This window comes from Thamnophis elegans, chromosome 9 (assembly GCF_009769535.1).
Source record: "Thamnophis elegans isolate rThaEle1 chromosome 9, rThaEle1.pri, whole genome shotgun sequence".
NCBI classification, from domain to species: domain Eukaryota; kingdom Metazoa; phylum Chordata; class Lepidosauria; order Squamata; family Colubridae; genus Thamnophis; species Thamnophis elegans.
Window position 1 is genome coordinate 54,192,072 of NC_045549.1, and position 22,593 is coordinate 54,214,664.

Here is a 22,593-nt window from a genome sequence, read left to right on the forward strand (position 1 = left end):
TTAGTTTGTTACTGATGCTAGTGATAGATAACAATGACAAAATTACTTAGTTGCTGTGTCCTGGTTTTGGGGTAAAAGGAATTGTAACATGTTCTTGAGAGCATATTGACAAATATTTCCCTCAGAAGTGAATAAAGCTGCCGTATCCTAGCAATAAGTGCTGAAAACTAAAATCATTTATTGGTATAAATATATTTGAAATAAAGAAAACAAAATGTTGAAAATTACAGATGAAGGTTGAGAGGATAGCTCTATTTGATGCATTATCTAGGGTACGGCATCCATGATAGAAGACTATTCATCTGAGATGTCCAAAAGTCAGGTTTTCTTTCTTGTGAGTAATCCTACTATTCTAGTGTTCATCTCACAGTGAAATTGATAAATGTAAAGACTATACCAACATGCACATCACTAATCCTGTGTTAGATGGAAGCAGTGAAGGAAAAAAAAGAAGGTGTAGAGATCATATTATCCAATGGCTAGATCCTTGGCTGTTAAAATAAGCTTTTTAGTCCCAGGAAATTCCAGGGACTCCAGGGAAACCTCAGTATTTGATTTTGGTTTTGCTGATTTTAGAAAAACAGAGGTAAGTTCTTTTTGAGAGAATGCATATTATGTAACAAAACAAATCCATTGTATTATAAAAACTGTCCTCTTTAGTTCCTTGAACTGAGGGAAAAAAAGTTGCAGTTCAGATTTTAAAGCTTCTACTTTGAAAGTATTAAAGGTACTCTGTACAGAGACTTAAGCCCATCTACAAACGTCTTCATCACATAAACTATGTATCAGACTTCTTTTGTAGCATCTTGTATGAAAATGGTGAATTCTGGAACATGTCTCTCAATGCTCTAATGCAGTGTTTCTCAACCTTGCTGGCTGGGGAATTCTGGGAGTTGAAGTCCGGACATCTTCAAGTTGCCAAGGTTGAGAAACACTGCTCTAATGAGTAAGATCTATTAGAAAGAATATTAATGTTTCAATGCGGTAATACTATGTGTGTGTGTGTGTGTGTGCGCACGCATGTATATGCATACACACCTAATCATATACCAAAAGAGAGAAAGAAGCAAATTAAAGAAACAAAAGTTTGGTTCTATTGTGTTTATTGTACTTTTTGGTGTAAAAGGAAGAAGGTTACCACTTTTGTGAATGTGGGAAAAACTCCTAGACACCCTACCAATGTGGGAACTAAAGTTAACCTATTAAAAACCTCTAGGTTAAAGCAGGCTGGTAACTTGTACGTGAAGGAGGGAAGGATTGACATTCTTTTCCCAAGCTTCATTTGATCATCACCATGCCATCCTTTCTATCTGATAATCTTTGATCTCTTGTTCCACTTCTACCAGCCACGTCTAGCCTATCTTGACTACTGTTATGTTCAGTTTAGACAGAGATGGTCTCTTTGTTGAAAGTGGGTTCAAAGAGGTCTTCTATGTCAAAACTGAAAATTGATACGACATCATCTATTTCTAGTCTGTAACGCAGTCTTTTCAGCAGTTTCAAGAAGGCTCCACACCCATTTGCACTACTCAGATGACCTTGAGGACACAGATAAACCTCCAGGTGGCCATAGCAACTCTCCAAAAGGATGCAAATGACCAGCTATTTGAAGGTTTGAAGGTTTATTGCATTTATATGCTGCCCTATTCCCTGAGGGATTTGCAAGGACTATAAATCCTTTTATTCCCCATCACCCAGTAAGAGCTGAAGAAGCTTCTTGAATGAGAAGCGAAACATCTTCAAAGAAAAACAAGAAAGTTCAGTTGCCTTTTGAAAAAAGCACCTTTGAGACAAGAAGCTTGAAATGGAGACAGCTTGAAAATTGAGGGAAGCTGAAATGACTGATATGGATTTCTCTGTAGTAGCTATTAGAGAAGATAATAGAAGGACACATGGAAAAAGACAGTTGTAACTAAAATCTCATCCTTGGGCTTCTCTCCATGTCTTCTACTCAACATGGTATATGATTAGGCCAGAGCACTTATTGAATATTGTGTAGCAGACTCAGTGCCAGTTGGATATAGCCAGGTCTCCAAAGATTATTGAATCAAACGTGAACCTTAATAGGCATTCTGCCTTCTTTCTGGCAGATGTAACTAACCTCAAAATGCTTAACCATTTGAGGGCCTTTCTTTTGGTATAATGTCATGCCTTCCCTTCAGCTGTTCTTGAAGACCCAAGAAAATTTCCCACCCAGAGAGACAATGCCCCTGTAACTCTGGACATATAGAAACAACAGAGCATGTGCTGCTCCAGGGCCTATATTATAGACACATAATAAAGCTTCATCTCACTATTATTGCATAAATACCCAGGATGCACAGGACAATTCTACATTTCCCTACCACTTTCAGATACTAACCTTGCTACAAAATATAACATTGCCAGGTTCTGCACAGCAGCATATAAAATCCATCAGATGACGACCTGTGTCACGAAGTAGTCTTAATGAGCATCTAGAACGCCATTCTATCATGATAGATTTAATCTGCCATATAATAAATTTATGCTCCTCTACATTCATATAATGTTCCTACTCCACGTTTATTAAAATGCTGTAGAGTTGGTTTTTATATATAATCCTGTTTTATACCTTTTCATTTTTAATTATTTTTAATGTTTGATGTACTTTCTATTGTTTTTAATTGATTGCATCCCATCCCCCCTTTAATGATCTTTAATTGTAGTAAAGGTCTTATTTGATATAACTATAAGCATATATAGCATAATAGGGTTATGGCTACCTCATATATTTCCATGTAGATTCTAGAGCCTTTGTAATTTTCAGCTTTTTATTAGAGGTGTAGAGTTGTCGTGTGACACTAAATATAGCATTACAGCAGTAAAAATCAAATTGTTTAAATAGATAAAAATAAAAAAATATCTCAGAACTTTCCATAAAATAATGTTCTATTTTGATTTGTTTAATCATAGCAGTATTTTGCAAGGTGCATCCAGGTTTTGCTATAAATGCAGGCATGGTTACCAACATTTTTCTTAAAATAGAAGACCCAAAATGAACGCTAAAGAGAAGAAAATTAGCATCACCCCATGAGAGATTAGACTCCAATTCATAAGCTTCATCCGCTTCAGCCTTTCATCAGAGACAGAAAAGCAATACAATCAAACTGAATTTGTCTTTTAAGGTCAATTAAAGTGGACTCCTGACAAGGTCTTTCCATCTTTAATGGGTATCTTGGACTTAGAAGAACAAGGCCTTTATGGACTTGGTGTCTTGGCAATGAATAATAGAAGGAAAGAAATGAAGAATGTTCCGTGGAAAAAAATGAGCTTTGCAAAAGTCAGCATTCTATCTCTGTCTCTTCTATTCCCAAGAAAGAGACAACAACTACAAGCACATTTGATGCAGCATGCTCAGTTTTAGTGGGTTTTCTTCCCTCATACATCACCCTGTCAGTAGCAATACCTTTTAGACACCCTGATGGTATATTCTGGGAGTGGCAAATAGACTCACATTTCCCAAGGTGACAACTCAACAGTCAGGGAGCTCTCTGTATAGAATGTAAAATGAAAGCGCCTTTGCTTCTCCTTCTGCCTCTGCCAAGAAAATTCACCTCAGGCTGGATTTTAAAGTCCTGCTGCACTGGTAGGATTACAAAGCAATAAATGATGGAAAATCAGTGCTGTTTTTCAGTTTAGGTCCACTTAGGGTTTGGATGAGAATGTCCACAGTTAATGTGCTGTTAAATATAATCATGTTTTCTAAAGGAAGAGGGAAAATATGAAAAAGGAAAACTCAACCAGTTCTATTTTTTTGCAACTGCATCCACACCTCAGGTGGAATTTAAAAGCTACTTGACAGGTTGTTGAGAAATAAGAAAAAGAATAGATCCTTTTCTCTGTAGTTGTGAGAAATAATAATGCAGTACCCTTATACTATTAAAAAAAAACCTTTATGTATGATTTGTAAAAAGTTCAGAGTTCAGAAAACTACAAGTACCTCTGAAGTTTGTTTCATACTGTATATGGAATGGGCTGGAAATAAATGGAAACCTAAGAAAGAGCACATCTGAATAGTTCAAGGATCTAGAAAAAAAAAGTTATGAGGAGAACAACTTTTCTCAATAACACACTCATTATATATGGGCTTGATCTCCCAAAATTCCCCAAATAGCATTGCCATTTTGAACATTCTAGGGAAGGCATGAGTGGAATTTTCAAGCAAATCTGTAGTCAACTCAAAGGCAGAGACCAACACAATAAACAGAAACACAAATTTAAGAAAATAAAACAAGATTAAAAAGATATAGATGGTTTACATTCCAGATGCAGCTGATTAGTAACACTGGTGAGCCAACAAGCTTCATAACTTCATATAGCTTCAAACAGTTGTTTCCTATAAGAAGCACATGGCATCTTCAGAGGTGGGTTCCTACCAATTCAGACCGGTTCGGCCGAGTAGATAGTAGCTTGGCCGGCCATGCCTCCGAACTGGTTCTATTGGTGGCGCCATGGGCACCACCATCTTGTTTTTTGCTTCTGTGCATGTGCAGAAGCAATTTTTTCACTACTGTGCATGTGCACATAGCGCATATCAAGTGAGTGCATGTATAAAGCATATGTGCACCTGAAGCACTTCCCTGAGCGAACCAGCAGTAACAGAAGCCAGAAACCAACCCCTGGGCATCTTGTGTCATACAAAAGGGCATAGGTTGAAAAATGAAACATCTGTAGGAAAACATATTAATGAAAACAGAAATTCAAATTTCAATCATGTACTTCATTCAATTTTTGTTCGCTTAAGTCCATGAAACTTTTACCTCTATAGACTAAGGTTTTTTCCCCCCAAAAAACAAGAGGGTGAAAATTTGGGTGCGTCTTATACACCAAATGTAGCCCCCCCCCCCACCAGAGGCTAAAAACGCAAGGCAGGAAGCAATAGCAATAGCAATAGCAGTGGACTTATATACCGCTTCATAGGCCTTTCAGGCCTCTCTAAGCGGTTTACAGAGAGTCAGCATATTGCCCCCAACAATCTGGGTCCTCATTTTACCCACCTCGGAAGGATGGAAGGCTGAGTCAACCCTGAGCCGGTGAGATTTGAACCGCTGACCTGCTGATCTAGCAGTAGCCTGCAGTGCTGCATTTAACCACTGCGCCACCTTGGCTCAGTGCAGACCAAGCAGCAATGGTCTGTGGCAATCCCTGCAGCCTGGAACAGGTGATTGGGGGTATTCTGGCAGTCCAATTCACCTGCCAATTAGCTGTGCTGAATCAGGCTGCAGTAAGTTCTGAAGCTGACCTGGCTGGTCAGAGTTTGAAGCACCAATCATATTCAGAAAGCACATACAAGTAAGCAGGATTCCAAACAGGGGTGGGTTCCTGCCAGTTCTAACCTCTTCTATAGAAGAGTTTCTACAAATCTACAGTGCCATTTAGAACTGGTTCCAGCTCCCGCCCCCTGCCTGTTCGCACATCATCAAGATGAAGAACAAGATGAAGAATTCTGGGAGTTGACGTCCACAAGTCTTAAAGCTGTCAAGTTTGAACACCCCTGGTTTTTTTTCTAAAGGGTTGGGGGGGGCAAGGGTCTTATAACTTGACAGCTTTAAGACTTGCATGCTTCAAATGCCAGAGTTTCTGAGCCAAGATTTTGGTTGCTAAGCAAGAAAGTTGTTAAGTGAGTTTCACCACATTGTACAAGTTGGCCATGCCCACCCAGTCACATGGCTGGCAAGCCACTCCCACCCAGTCACATGATTAGCAAACCACTCCCACCCAGTCACATGGCCTGCAAGCGACTCCCACAAAGCAGGCCACACCTCAGAAGAGGTTCTAAAAATTTTTGAAACCCACCACTGATTCAAAATAATAATAATATACAATACAATACCAAAAGCAGGTTTTCCAAGGTAGCAGTAAATAGAAGCAAAACACAAGCAGTTTCATTTTCTGTTCTCAGCTAAGCCAGGCTTCTTCCTGTCTCCTTATTGCTCACATGGCAAATACTATTTCAGAGTTCAAATAGCCCTCATTGGCTGACTTAGTTGCTATGCCTATTTATTAGCTGACCTTGTTAACTTGTTTTCCAAGTCAGGAAGCAAGCCAGCTGAATACCTTGGATACTGGTAGGCAGAGGCAGAATTTTTCTTATTATTATTTTCCTCCCCAAAAACTAAGGTGCATTTTATTCTTTCAGAACATTATTAGATGTTCTTACCAAATGGCTGTAATGGGTGCTCATGTAGTCATAAAATGAATAATATGAGGTATACAAAACACTAATTTAAAAGAAGGCAGCCAGTGAGGTATATCTCACCACCATCTGTATTCCCTGATATTTTCTGCTACCTGAAGCTTGCTGTGCATACTTCCAGTAAAACTCTGGGCAGCAACTTCTAGTAGTTTCAGTTTTCAGAAGATGGCTATGTGATGTATACTTTTTAAAACAAAAATGATACTAGAAGTTGGCACTAGAAGTAGTCCACCTGGTCATTCGCAGCGACAAAGAAACAGGAGTAGGCCGGTCCCCAGCCAGCAAGCCCAGTAGCGATTTGTGGTCCATGATGAGTGCAAGGTCACGGCCGTAGAGGTACTCATGGAATGTTTTTACATTGGCCACTGCAGCCAGAGCTTCACGGTCCAGCTGGCTGTAGTTCTGCTTGACAGAGGACAAGGTCCTTGAGTTATAGACTATGGGTGCATCGGTCCCATTGGGCAGTATGTGGCTGAGGACGGCTCCGACACCAAACGGGGAAGCGTCACAGGTTAAAACAAATGGCAGGGTCTGGCTGTACTGGACTAGGAAGGTGTCCGCTGACAACAGTCTTTTCACCGTGGCAAATGGCATGGAACTGTGCCAAGAAACTTAGAAGGAGAATTTAGAGTCTGGATATTGTATTACACAGCTTGTTAACGGACTGGAGAGTTAGTCCAGAGATTCCGATGAAACTCTTGTATTTCTAAGTCTCTTATGGCAGTTACATTATGAACTCTTAGCATGGATTCATGGGGCTAAATTGTGCCACCATAAAAACTTTAAAAAGCAATGATTGCTTTTCTCAAAAGAGAATCGATCATTTCCCTTTTACCTGCTTGTAATGACCATGGGGGTTCCTTGGTACTGTGTTGTTATTTGCAGAATGAGGAGAAGATTCAAATTGAACAGTTCAATTGAATCTTGGAAGTGGCTTTTGATGATTCATGCCACCACTTGTAAAGTGTATGCATACTATAGATCAGTGATGGCAAATCTTTTCAGCACCAAGTGGGGAAGCGTTGGGGAAGCGACCCAGAAAAGGAGCTGCCCAGTGCACAATAAGAACCTCTGATTTCTGGGATGCGCATGTGCACCAGGCAGCTCCTCTTCTGGTTTCTGATGTGCATGCACAATGATCAGCTGGCTGGCAGGCATGCGGAAACTGAAAGACCAGCTTTTCCAGTTTACAGCACTGCTGTGCACATGAAAGCCAGGTGATCCTGCAATTGTCGTAACTGTGAAAAATGGTCATAAGTCACTTCTTTTGTTTGTGTGTGTGTATATATATATATTAGCTTAACTTGAGCACAAGTTCTTTTGTACACTTCAAAGGAGAAGGGTTCTATCTTTTTCTTTCCTTTTCCTTCTCTAGCCAAAATATTTTCCAAGAGCACCTGCAAAAAGCAATTCGTGCCCTTGACTCTTTATCAAATTTTGTAAGCAAGTTGCAAACCCTTCAGTTACAAAGTCAGTTAGATCAAATAGGAATGAACAAAGGATACATTGTTTCAAAGAAGGAACTTCAGACTCTGACTTCCAAATGGCAGATTCCACTTTTTCATACTTTTCTCAATTTTATGGAAAACAAGAATCTTTAATTGACTTTGGTGGGATTTAATAACAAATAGAAGGGAGAATTTGTTAAAATAAAAAAGAGAGTTTTAATTTAAGCCAAAAAATAAGGTGGTAAAAATAGCGGAAATAAAATCAATCCATTCACTTCAAGTGGAGAAACAGGAAACGTTGCAATCACTTCTATCCACAAAGTATCGTTACAAGAAAGAAGAAAAACTTTCCAAGGCAGTCCAATAAGAATTAAATTCACCGCTTTATTTTTTTACTTAAAGGACTAATTTATCTTTTAAAAAAAGTTTCTTTGGGCAATCTTTCTCAGAGTAAAAAAACCCTCATCCAATGGACTCACTTTCACTTCCTTCCGGAGTCGTCTCCAACTTCGTCAGACTGGGGGCTGCCTGTTTGCCGCGGGCTTAAAGTGCTTCCCTTGGGTCAATCAGGGACTTTGTGGTGTCCCTGAGACCAGCAAGGCTTTGTCTTCATGATCACCATCTCTCGGGGATGGTTTAGGTCCTGCTGGACCATCCAGTGGCAAAAGTGTCAACGGCGGTCTCAGACTGACGAGACTGCATGTTGTGTTGTTGCGACGTTGGCTCCTCCTTCCACACTTAACTCATTTCTTATTGGTTACTTTGAGGAAAAAGCCTTGTAAGTAGATATTGTCTTACTTCTCCTTTTGTCTTGGGCCATAGGTACTGACTACGTGTCTCCAAGCGAACTTTAGCTGAACGTTGTGGTTTTGAGCTTTTGACATAAGGACATTTACTGGAACATTTTGTGGTTGAAGGCTGATGACATTTCCCTGTCTTTTTACAAGCAAGCTTTTTATCTGTCCCTTATGCCACATCTTGTTTTTATATTTTAATCCACATTTTATTCTGCTTTACTAGTGGCTTGCCCTCTCAGAGTTGGCAGGAGTGGTCTTGGTGGCTTTCTTTTTGTTTTGGTTGGGCTGTTTACTGGTGGATTGTTTGGCAGTTCCTTGATTGGGACATTGCTTACTTGATTGTTGATCTGATGTCAATCTTTGAGTTAATCAATGTTCATCTGGGTGCTGATTGCTGGTGGGGAGGTGTTTGGTCTTTTTGGCTTGTTGATCATCTCCTTTGCATAGTACATAGATATTGTTTATGTCTAAATGTCTATTGATAGCTAATTTGTCAGAGTGCCAGGCTTTTATAAATTCCCTAGTGTTTTTGGTCTAGGATGGTCAGTGTTTCCCAATTAAAACTATGGTTAAGTCTGTCAATATGCTGTGAAATTAAAGGGTTTTCATCATGTCTTCTGACTGCTAGTTGGTGTTAATGGATTTATTCTGCCAGTCTTTTGCCTGTTTGTCTTACTCAGTGGTTGTTGCAGTCATTATGTTGTGACTCATGTTTTTCTCTTCTGGGACTGCCGAGTCATTTAGTTTACTTAGCTTGTTTTGGAAGGATTTAGTTGGCTTGTGTGCTACACTGATTTCATGTGGCTGTAGTAGTCTGTTGGCGGTATCTGAGATATTTGTGATGTATGCTTGTATTTATTGTGCTGCATTAGATTGAGTGGTCAGGCATTTTATGATAAAGGTGCATGGATATCCATTTTGTTGGGTAGCCACAAAGTTTGGGTAATGAAATGTCTACAAGAAAACAACCAAGCTCAGAGGGCACCAAGGACTTTTTATTCCTACATTTATTCTATGTTATTCTATCTTACTTTTTATTTAATTTTACTTTATTTGCAATGTTATAGTTGTATCTGCTTACATTTTATGATTCATTTTCTAAATGCAGAATGCTGTAACATTTGTCTGTCACACACTTTTAATTATTTCCCCATTTCAGCTACTGATTTCAAAGCATTTCTTTCTTTAGAAAATTTATAGCTTCTAGATCACAAAAAAGTAAATCTAGGCATCTTTCAAGCAGAATATTCAAACACAATATAAAATACACACAAAACACAACGTAAAAACAATTGGCCCTAAATAACAACAAAAACAACGAAAACAAAGGAATAAAAACATAAAAGAACCCCAAGATAGCGAGAGAACAACAAACATTTAGCTTCATACAAGGCTCACTTTTATATTTTCTCCAGTCTTTGCCCACCTATTGTACCCCACATTCATTTGCTTGGCTCAGTACTAGCTGGAGGCTGGTTGACATTGTTTATTTCTTTGCTGTCTTTTGAAGTCTTTAGCTGCTTTAGGTATTCTATTCCGCTGACCAACATTCTATATTCATCCTGTAAAAATCTTGGTTTACCAACACCTGGACTCTGGAAGACTCTGAATCTTCTAACTTTCTATTTCCATTACTGGGTCGTATGGCTGCTTCTGGTAGCATTGTAACCATTTTGCTATTGCTGCACCTGATGATTGCTCACAGGTGGCTGCTCCTCTTGCTAGAAACTGCTTCCCTTTGCTTCCTTTGGCTTATTCTATTTCAATTCCTTCTGCTCTTTTCTTCCTTTTCCTCTCTTTTCCTCCTTTGATTTTTCATTTCTTCTATCTTCCTCTTCCTTTTTCCTCAGCCATATCACTTCTTCAACTAACTCTCTTACTGGGCACATCAAATAATACCCATTATAAGATAGAGGTGATTTAATGAATAAATGTCCTTAGCAAATTTGTAATTAATTATTCTTTCTGAATAAAAAAAATCACTGTGAATCTGTTTTTATATTATATTCATTTTTCTTGTCAGTAGGTGGGGATATAACCTCAGCAATGTGCTATTCAGCAGCATTTGATTTTTACGCCTGTATTGGCCATCTGAAAATTAATTAAATCTAAACATTCTTTGCAGCAATTAGTTGAGAGGGGTAAGTCTGCTTACTCTTTAAGTCAGGAATAACAAATATTCTGATAAAACATAGAGCCTTACTTTCTTATTTGAAGTAATTCTTCTAATTCACATGAAATATAGCATTAAATAGTTTAACGTTTAACAATATTAATATGTTATTAAAGCTTATTTAGTGACCTTGTAAGGGGCAAGATAAGGTTAATCTTATTCTGAAAATGAATTTCAAACATTAATGACAGTAACACTGCATGCATAAATAGCTACAATTAGCAGGGGGTGGCGTGGACAGAAGAAAGGAGGAATAAGGGGTGACTTTGCCTCATTCTTCTTTATGGAAGAAAGGAGGGTCAAGCTAAATGCCTGTCTTAACTATTGAGTTCAATTTGGGAGCAAGAGCTCTACTCCAGCTTTACCGAGTTTGCAATGGAGAGCACAGAGATAGAAAAGTTAGATAATTCTATACAAAGAATGCTGAAATAAGTTGTTGTAATCTTGAATCTATGGCATATAATGGGATTCCATAATAAGGAAAACACCTCTGTGAATATTGTCCAATTTGTTCAACTCCTTGCTAATCCTGAATCTATAAGTTTCATAAAGTTTCTTGGAATCTATCTATCTAGATCGAGGTGGGTATCCTATAACCTCAGGGCTGCCACAACTCCCAAGATTGTAATTGGTATAATTGTTATAATGTCACAGTAGTTTCCCATCATTTTTAGGTGTAAACAAATTGAAATTGCAACATAAATCAAAAATAGAATAGCTTATGTAAAAAGACAAAAAAAAAAGTACCCAAATCCCTAGCCCAACAAACATGGTCCTTAATCACCAAAACATGTTCCTTTTCTATGTGAACATGGCAAAATATTGATACGCACAGATATCGTAAATGTGTGCAGAAGTGCACTGTGTGTTTTTCACTGGGCATAATGGAGTAGCATTTTACAAATGTATCATAAAAATCATACTTAGCCATTCTCCATCTACCAACTGCACTCACCAATCTGGATCCACATTCAAAAGCCACTTGAAATTAAAATACTATATCTAATCCTTTAATCAAATTCTGGTTTTCATCAGATTACTACGGTAACTCAAAACTGTCTATTTTACTTAGTCCGATCACAGCATGGCCACAAAAATAATCAGTTGGGCTATTTTCCTTGGAATGGGGGGGAAATTAATATCTTTTTATCAATCTTGTTGTTATTATGGTTAATTTTCAATTCAGCACACAGTCTGGGACTGGTAAAAACAGTCAGAGTCCTAACCAAGGACTGAATAACAACTTCTTCATCTTCCCTTAATGCAACATCTTGTCTTATGTTGATAGGTCCAAATATCACGCAATAGCCTGTCAGTAGCCTGTCACCACACCAAAGTCTCAATTATCTATGACCTCAGAAAACCAGCTTAGAAATGGTTTGCTCAATCCTAGTGTTGCTCCTCAGGGGAATGCACTAGTTAGAGTTCTTTATGTTCCACAGTTTGTCAATGTTCCATTTAGGTAATCCAGGAAGATTTCCAAATATCTCCTTAAGTCACTCTGTAAATTCAATCATAGATCCTGGCATTTAAAAGTTGCTTTCTTTAGATGTCTTCCATAATCTCACATTTAAACCTCCAATAATCATGAAGTCGACAGATATAGAACAGTAGATAGCACAGCAGTCCTCCAGGTGTTATTTATTTCCATTTTTCCCCTTTGTCTTATCAGTACTTCCCAAGGTTATAGGAGTTTAGCATATATTTCATTCACCAGTAGATTGAGCCTTCAGCTTAAATTTCAACGTTGCACAAAATCTAACATATTTATTTCAGATTTTTTTTTAAAATAGTCAATATTTAGACAAATAGTCCCAGCATTTTAAAATTCTTTACCAACATAATGCCAATAAAGTTTAAAAATTTAGTTCATTTTCTTTCAGGTCTATAATTTTTCTCTCTGTAATTATTCACCACTTTGACAAGCATTTCAAAGAATCTCTTTTCCAAGGTTTATTTTCTTTAGGGTTAGGTTCTAGGTTTTAAAAAAAATCACCTCACCTAGTTCCAATCACTGTTCATCTACACTACTCCAGCACATTCTTTGTTTCTTCGGCTGCCCCAGATTCATGGCAGCCATAATGGCTGCCTCTCCTTTTCATCATTGGATAGGAGAGAATCCCTGGGTTCAGCTGAAGAGCTGCTGCTCTTTGTGACCTGCAGAGTGCCCCTCTGCAACTTGAAGGGTGCCATTTCTTTGTCATCCCTATAGGGTGACTTTAGCCCCTTAGGGGGCCCTTCAATGAGGAGGATTTGGTGCAAGTTTAAGGAGTCCGGCTCCTCGTGTTTGATCTCACCACGACATCAAATTGGTGTAGGCTGTTCCTTTGCAAAGTCAAAATATTTAGGTCTAATAAGTTCAAAATTCCCATATATCTTAGCAGCCCTTTGGGTATTGCTTCAAAAGTTCCTATTACTATTGGTACAACCATTGACTTCTTCTCCATACTTGCTCAATGTCAATTTGGAAATCAATATATTTTTTTAAATCTTTCTCCAAAAATGACTTTTCAAGTTAAGGATAACTGCTAGGGAAAGCAGAGAACAGGAAATATTTCTGTATATTTTTCCTTTGTAAATCAATCTATTTAAAGATCCAAATCCAGAGCAATTAAAATGGTAAATGCCTAGAAATCATTCTGACCTAACCATTTTGAAAATATTTTTTACCACTTATATTTAGCAAAAAAAAAAAAAAAAAAGGAGAAGAGTTCTTGGCAGGGTTTTTAAAAACCTTTTAAAGAAAGTAATTTACCATTCTTTAAAAGAGGGAAACAGATTATATTTTCTCCATTGGAATGTGTTTATTTTTTCTTCCTCAAATTTTGAAGTCAAGGCACTTAAATCCGTATTCTGCTAACATATGGAATTGGTTGCCCAAGGCAACAGGCAAGCTGACCTTATGTTACTGATTTTATTTCCCTTATATTTTTGCATAAAATATTTAACTCAAATCTCTGTAGTGTTTTCAATTTTAAAGTAAAAGTATTCAAAGTAATTAATAAAACCTTAGTTAACCCTTTTATTTATTATCAAAATATATCACCATATTTTAATCTTTGCATTTATTTTATTAATCTCTAAATTGCCTAAATCTTAAAAAGAGTAGCCAAACAGCAAAATCATGAAGCCAAGGCAGAGGTAGGAGCCACTTTGGCCTAAAAGGACAGGCTGTTCCATAGGAAGGGACTTCCTTAGGGAATACCCACTTTCAGTTCAGTTCTCACTGTAGTGAGAGTGAGAATTTAATGGAGACATTTAGCAATGGATTCAATTGAGATAGATAGAAGTAATCTGAGAAAGATGTTGTATTATGTATTATAGGGCTGTATAGATATGTATTATAGGGCTGTATAGATAGTAACCCACACTTAATTGCCTTTGGAAATATACCAGTAGATCGTGCAGCACTTACCGCAAAGGTATTACATGACATTAACTATATTTTCCTGTAAGCATGTGAACCGGTTGAAGTGTTCTCCATGGCAGTGATTTGTGGTTTATAGTACTTAAATGGAAGATAACTAGGCTACAAGCATGACTGCCTTTAGAATATCTTGTTCTAGAGTTGCAATTCATATACCAACTCAAGTTGGACAAAGAGCTACTTGTCCATAGCTTCTACTTGCTTTTCCAGTAGGGCCCCTAAACCCTGGAATAGTCTGAACAGAAGCCTACTCAGAACCAAAAATAGTATAATCCTAGAATCAGAAGGCAAACTTTTAATAAGGTAACTATATAAAGCAACCAAACAATAACAATTTATTCACAATAACAGAATTCCAAAATTCAATGAAGACATTCAATGCTGTCAGTATATTAGACTCCCCAAATTGTTGTTTCGCTTTTCCAATTGTGCTGGAGAATAATTTCTATTAGTGCCATTTGAAGATCAGTGGCTAGATAGATACTTTGACTCAAATAAACTGAAAACAGTACTTGGCTATCATTAATTTCCATCTATCTATTTTGTAGGAGGAGTAGCAGAACAGGGGAGTAAAGTTTAAAAGAGGGAGCCATCTGGAATCCCTACATAGTCGCAAGTAGACTAAGTCCAATCATCCTTTGGATTTTGTGGTCCCTTATCTAATTCTGAACAGATGTTTTTAGTTGAGAAGATTGCTGTGCATAGGCTGTTCAGCAATAAATCACTTTACTTGAACCTACATGTGTAGATCTGGTCTTTTGAGCCTGACAATTTCGCTATCTAGTGCAGGAAAATGAAGTTATATCGGTAATGGTTAGTTAAACAGACTAGTATTTATCACCTACAGCAGACTACCACTTAAGTGTACTGCTTTGGCATACATAAAATTGATCGTTGAATACATGCAATGACCTGATTTGATACCAACTGCATGACAGACAAATGTATGCTCAAAATAGTTTCAAGAATGAAATGGAGCACCAAATTGCCAGCTCTGCAAAAAAGCAATCTATCTGTTATTTAGAAAAGAGAAAAGCATATGGAACCATGTATTGTATTATCAGAAACAGAAACTGCAGAAAACGTCTATGTTTTTCCTAACCCATCAGCCTTTTCTCTGAAGAGAGGTCACACATATATCATAGAGATTTAAAAATCTTTGTTTCTGCTGAAGCTCTCTTCTACTGTCTATAAAATGTTTTTAAATGCTTCAAATAAACAAATACATATGTTATATTCATTTATTATTTATTAATCAGATTCGTAAATCACTCATTTAAGTGACTCAGCAAGTTAAAAAAATCATAAAATCCTAAAGAACTAGACAAAGTTAAAAAGATGAAGACAGCATCCTCAAGCTATCAACCACTCCCAGGGTTGCATATCACTCTTGGATTCCTATGCTACTTGACAGAACCGAGTCTTAATACTCTTGTAGAAAGCCAGAATATGCCCTGACACTGAGAAGTAATCTTAATGTATGTAATTATCAGGCACATAAAATGTACTAAATGGCAAGATATTTGTATGATTTACAAGTCTAGACCAGCGCAGATCTATTCCTCAATTAGTTTTATTGATTTCCAGGAATCAGAATTGCGAACTGAACTTTCACAAAGTTGCCAGACATACAAAATGGTTAATGTCCTGCTATCAAAATAACCTTTGTTATTTTCCTTGTGTTTTACTTATAAATAGCAATCTATATATACTGTATATATATATATAAAAATGAAATGCCACTCATATGACATCATGAAATCTCCAGAACCATAAAGCCTACAAACTTGAAATTTTGCATATATGTTCCTCTTGGCTTCTAGGTGCTCGCTAAGAAAGGATTTTTAGAAATGACCATCAGATCATTATATATATTATATATTATTATTAATTATATATTATTATTAACACACTCTGATTCTAAGGAGTTAGATGTTCTACTCCCCCTCTCAACCTGAAAATACCTCTGTTCCAACTGCCACTTGGGCGTAGCCAGCATGTGATTCATCTGGCCTGCAAACTGGGACCAATGGGGCCAGCTTGAGGGAGAAAAGAGAATAAGATAGGAGAGGAGAGGCTTCTGTGAGACAAGCCTGAGGGAGAAAAGGGGAGAGGAGAGGCTGATCATAACTACTCATTAATTTCAAGCTGTAAGTGTCGATTATCAAGCCCGATCAAGTTTTGTAGCAGAGTAGGGGTATTCAGCTAGCATATAATATTTTGGTTTCATCCAAATGAAATCTTATTATGTAATTATTGACTCATTCATAGAATTTTGTTAGAGTCGGGTAGGAAGAAAAAATAGTCCACCACTATCATTTGTATTTATAACCCTATCTTTTCCTACAGCTTCATTCATATATTTTTTCTTTCTAAAAATCTTGTAAAGAAGGTAAGATTTTAAGAGGTGGTAAAAGAAATCCTCTAGAAGATCTGAAAGTCTACTTTAAAGGTATGATCAACTGATTCTTGATCGGTCTTGAAAAACTGTGGCTTTAGAAAGATAGAACTGTTAAAAGTAAGCTATGAAAATAATCTTCCAGATTGCAAAAAGAGATGACACAATTGTTTAAGAGGTGAACCTTTCTACATGTCTGCATATTCTTGCATCCTGATATGGGAAAGAATGTCGCCTGAACAACATATATTCAAATGCACTCTTGCTTTTCTTCTATAACTATTACTTTTGACCAGTTTACAAGAAAAGGAGGAAAACCAATTCACTATCATTATGTTGGGCAGTAATCAAGAATCACCCTGTAATTTGAATGATAATGTGGCTGGAAATACCACACTAAGTAGCAATTGCTATTTAAGGATAAGAAAAATGTCCCAATTCCCCAAAATCAAGTGTTTGTCAAAGCCTATCATTCAATAGGAAACTGCTATCGCATTGGCTATAAGCCGCAAAATAAAATGAAGGAAAAAGAAGTTGCTTCATTTTGAATATCCTGTGGTATAGGCATATAAATGTGATATATAACTGGTTAAAGTTATATGGAAAAATAGTTCTTAGTGCTTTGTAGTGACACAAATATGCTGTTACATTTTGTCCTGCTTACTTTGCACACAGTAAGTTTTTTTTAAATATAAATCAAATCCTGAATATATGTTCCTATCTCTTTTCATACTCATGTCACATCATAACTTAATGATATGTCTTCATTCTTATTTTCAGATAATTATATTTAATTTTAAAATAATTTAAAATCAGAATTATCCATCCCCCCAAGATCAGAAATTTATTAGACTCTTTAAAGTTGAATTTGAAGAAGGTTGGTTGCTTTCATTTCAACTTTGCTGTGTGGCAATGGAAACCTCTTTCTGATTTCAGTTACTGTTGTGTTCACTTAGAAACATTACTGGTAAATGAGCAGTTTCAGGAATCAGAATTATTCCATTTACTTTCATGGCCTATTCCTAAATAAACAGCTGTAATGGGAAGCTGGAAGTGGAGGAGGGAAGGAGGGAAGAGAATGACAAAGGGAAGGATGGATGGATGGATGGATGGATGGATGGAAGAAAGGAAGGAAGGAAGGAAGGAAGGAAGGAGAGAGAGAGATTTCTGATCTCCCTGCTAGCTTCCCAATGGGAAAATTGGCAGGAAATCGAAAATCACTTCTGCTGCTTTTTTTTTTTTTTGCATATTTGTCATTCTATTTTTCTGTATAGGTTACCTCTCTAAAATGATAACCCAACTGGTCATAGGTTGTCTAGTATATACTAATTTGAATACAATTATTTAGTGTACACATTTATATTATATTTTTTATCAGAGAGTCTAATACTTAACTCCTCCCCAAGGCAAACAAATTAAAGGCACAAAAACAAAAAGGAGTACAGGCAATAGCAATAGCAATAGCAGTAGACTTATATACCGCTTCATAGGCCTTTCAGGCCTCTCTAAGCGGTTTACAGAGAGTCAGCATATTGCCCCCAACAATCTGGGTCCTCATTTTACCCACCTCGGAAGGATGGAAGGCTGAGTCAACCCTGAGCCGGTGAGATTTGAACCGCTGAACTGCTGATCTAGCAGTAGCCTGCAGTGCTGCATTTAACCACTGCGCCACCTTGGCTCTTAGGCAGACAAACAGGCTGACAAACAGGCAAGATTTATCTTCCCTGTGAAACAAATGTATTTTAGATAATAAAAGCTTCGCCAACTATCAAAAGGGAAAAAAAATCATTATCTTTTGGCAATAAGAAATTCCCTCTTCTGAATAATATTTCTTCAACCTCTAACAAAACCGCTTGGGTGAAAAAGTCTGATTTTGATCAGCAAGGATGTACAAATGTTGAAACACTACCACAAAACAAAACAAAACCATGATATTGATCCTTGTGAAAATGATTATATGCTTTTGGCAACACTGTAGAAACTTCAGAACAGATTCTTAAATAAAATCTGTTTGGAATATATATAATAATGTGAGCCAATTCTGAAAAGTATTCAGACTTTTGGAAAGATTATTGCTCTACCTCAGATTTAGTCTTTTGTTTGGTATGTATTAACCTAACTGTAGAACTGAGGTAGTGGTAGGAGTAATTTCAATTTCCAGAAGGGAAGGGACTGATTGTCATGCTGTCTAAATAGAATTTCTATACTATGCTTAGAATGAAAATCCTACTTAGCTAGTATTATATTTAAAAAAAAACAATAATCACACACACAGACACATATGCCTGTGGCAAAAGAAAGCAAAGGAACTACCAATAATCACAGAAGCCTTGCATGTAAGCCCAAAACAAATGGAGCAGCATTTAAACATCACTGGCACTGACAAATTCAGAACCAGTCAATTGCAAAAGGAAGCTTTACTCAGAACAGTGTACATTCTGCAACAATACCCCTAACATCATTAAAACATCCACATCTACCTCCCAGGTCCTTGGGAAGGACTTGATACGTGGACAAAAATGATAAATCCAGTCTGAACATCTGACACTCTCTTCCCCCTCCCTCTCACACACACTGAATTGAATACTTTATTTGACCAAGTGTAATTAGACACAAGGAGTTTGTCTCTGGTGCAAATTCTCAGTCTATGCAAAGCAATAGAAAGTACGGATAATGATAATCATCATCATAATACCGATAAGAGAGTGGAGTAAAGAAGATAATAGAAGAATAAATATTAATACTACAGCCAAACTACATGGGTAAATACACATAGATTTTAGACAGTGTTATGAAAAACTAAGTCTTCAGCAGAGTGATGGCACAAGAGGGAAAAAAAACTATTTGCGTGTCCTGTTTTGTTATGCAGTGCCCTACAGAATCGTTTCAAGGCGAGGAGTTGAAAACAGTTTATGTCTAGTATGTTAGGGGTCTGCAGATATCTTTTCAATTCTCCTGACCTATGCAATATCCATGGGAGACATATTGGCTGCAACTGTTTTTTCTGCAGTCCTAAATATCCATACTAACCTCTCAAAGATCTTCATAATTGTAGATGTCAGAGCAACCTGCCTGTATTCATTCAGCTCCCTCATGGAGGATTTCTTAGAAACTAGAATGATGGCAGAGCATTTGAAGCAAGAAGGGACATAGCACAATGATTTATTAATAACTCATGTTAATATGGGGGCCAGTTGTTCAGCACAGGCTTTCAAGCAAGAAGGAGTCACTCTGATTCTGGTTCTTTTCTGACCTTTTGTCTATGAAACAGACTCAGAAATCTTTTTCTAACATAATCAGAGGTGGGGGGGCAGAAGAACAGAAATCGGTGTAAAACATTGACTACTGTTGGTATATTTGAAGTGGGGTAAGTGTCCTCCTCTTCACATTCAGGTCATCTGCAGTTGACGATTCTCTTCAGGAATGGAGGGAGGTCTGCTGTAGCTAATGATGTTCTTCAGGCTTCACCACACAGTTGCAGATTCATTAGCCGAGAACAGATTTCTCAGCTTTTCAGAGTGGCTTCTCTTTGCTAACCTGATTTCCCTTGTTGATATTCCTGGCCTGATCATACAAGGTCCTACCTTCTTTCTTGTAGGCCTCCTTTTTGGCATAGCAAGGCTGCTTGATCTTAGCTATAAACCAAGGCTTATTGTTGTTATATATACACAAACCTTTTGTCCTCACAATGCTAACATATGAGGTCACAGTCTCAATAAATTCATTTAAGTACATTGAAGCAGCTTGAAAAATACTCCAGTCCATGGAATCGGAACAACCTGTATCTTTTACTTTGCCTCCTCAGTACAGCTCTTCACTGTTCTTACCTCAGGTTTTTGTACAAGGGGCGAAATCCTCCTGGTTCGGGCTGGTTCACCCAAACCAATACGGATGATAGGCCATGGTTCTCCGAACTTGGGGTAAAAATCCCTGGTGGCCCCACACTCATCTGGTTGCCGGGTCACATATTTGCTCACTCACCACTTCCGGCCATTCGGCGGTTTGCTTCTGACCGCTCGTGGTTTGCTTCTGGCCCATGCACCTCACCCACCCCCTATATAAGGACCCTTTGCTATGTGGCTATCTACTTGGTTCGCCAACGCCTGCTCAATCAGAAGCCTTAATCAGAAGCCTTGCCTAAAAATCGTCTAAGAAACCTCGTTGAGGGCCGGTCACTCAAAAAGGTAAGCATTGCTAGTTGTGGCCTAGCATCCCCCCTGGGTCCCCGGGCTCCCCTGCCTGGCCTGGCTAAGCCACTTGGCTAACTACCAACTTTCCCCCCAGCCTCCAGCTTGCTTACCTTCACTCGTCAGACGACTCCCAAGCTGCCTTGCTGTTCGAAGAATGCCTGCCTTGCTGTTTGCCTGCTCAGGTGCTTTTGAAATCCTTCAGCTTGCAGTCTGCAATCCATCTCTTCGGCTAGCAACTGAATCTGCCTGCCTGCCTGCCTTGTGCCTTCAATTGGGTAAGTAAGTAGGTTTTTCTTTTACTTTTTTAAAAAAAGGTTACTTGGGTTTTTTTAGGATTTCTTTTTTTTAGGAAATAAAATAATATTTTAAAATTTGTGCAGCTTTCTGAGATATTGTGTGTTTCTGTAGTGTTTCACACTCACTACATAAACACACAAAATCACACCAAGCTGTATGTGAGATTTTGTGCTTGTGATTGTTGGTTTTGTGAGTTCTCTGTGACTGAGTTTCCTGCTTGTTATTGTAGGGGTCATTTTGTGTGCTTTTACATTGTGCATGAGTTGCACAATGTTGCATTGTGAGTAACTTGCACAATGTTGTGAGTCAGTTGTGTTGTTTTTGTGTAAAGTGTGAAAGTTGTTCTGTTCTGTTACTCTAACTACTAACCAAAACTCCAGTTTCTTTCCTCTACTACCATTGATTTTAGTTTTTGTAGCAGATGAACATAATTATTTTACAATATAGAAAAAAAATAATAAAAAAAGGGAACTGACTTTGTGAAGACTAGGGAGGGACTTATTGTGAACCATGAAATATTAGTGATAAAATGCTAGTTTATTTGAACTTATTCACAATCAGTTGTGTATCACCTAAGCCAGTTTTCTCTACTGGTTAAGGCACCAGGCTCAAAAATGGAAGATCATGAATTCAAATCCTATGTTAGCTATGAAAATTGCTGAGCTTAAGCCAGTCACTCTCTCTCATCCCCTCCGACAAGGTTCTTATGGCAAACTACGAGCAGGAACATTGTGTTGGATATATTTGCTGCTTTGAGTTATTTGTAAAAATAATAATGTGGGTCACAAATAAATAAAAAATAACAAGATGTATATCATAGCAACACAATCAATAGTAATGCCTTAGCTAGATGAGAGCAAACTGAAGTTTATCAGTTTGCGTTAATCTTTAGCAAACAAGTAATCAAATAAAGTCTCCTTAAAGACTATTTTGTGTAATAGGAATCCACACAGATAAAATTTATTTCCCATTATCTACTATTTTTCTCCTGTTAATGACCAGATTTCTTCCTGATCAAACTGTAGTGCTAGAGGCATTCCTATGGATCTCTCTTCATCCATCCTTGATTTTTTCTCCATGGCTTCTGTATGTACTAGTTTTAATAAAACTGTACAATCTGAGCCTAATTTGCTCCATCATCTGTAGTGTTTCATTTCATGTCAGTGCAATGACTACTTACTCAAAGGGTCACTGGGATCAGTCCTTGTGGAGCTCCGGTGGAATTGGTATTTCTTTTGTATACATTTCCCAGTCAAAGGCTCCACGCATGGCATCCCCTGCTTGTGCCTCATACCCAAAGTGATTGTGGTCAATGACATCGATCATAGGACATACAATAGTTTTATGGTTCAGTGCAATCTGGTCTGAAATATGAAAACAGAAAATACAAAAACAGCAAGACAGTCAAGCCATTTATCACCTTACCAAAAAAAAAAAAAAAAGAAGCCCTTGGGCTTCTTCTCTCTTCCTCTGCTTTACTATTTTTCGAATCGGAAGATTGCTTAGGCAAGTCCCCATGGCCCTAGAAGCATTTCAGTTTTCATATCTTCATCCAGGCTCAGTCTTGTCTGGGCTTGAAGTACTTTGCACAATGATTAGAAGCAATTATAGTTCTTCAAAGAGAGAAGCGTCCCAGTGAGACCATC

At 37.7% G+C, this 22,593-nt stretch overlaps 1 protein-coding gene across 1 annotated transcript in view; it reads right to left on the bottom strand.

Annotated features, from left to right (window-relative positions):
- LOC116512906 (polypeptide N-acetylgalactosaminyltransferase-like 6) overlaps positions 1–22,306 on the bottom strand; it is a 117,689-nt gene extending 95,383 nt beyond the window's left edge. Inside the window, 1 exon segment of the mRNA XM_032223587.1 lies at positions 22,128–22,306. Within this exon segment, the coding sequence (XP_032079478.1) occupies positions 22,128–22,273 (146 nt within the window). The 5' untranslated portion in view covers positions 22,274–22,306.
- Between the last annotated feature and the right edge of the window lie 287 nt (positions 22,307–22,593).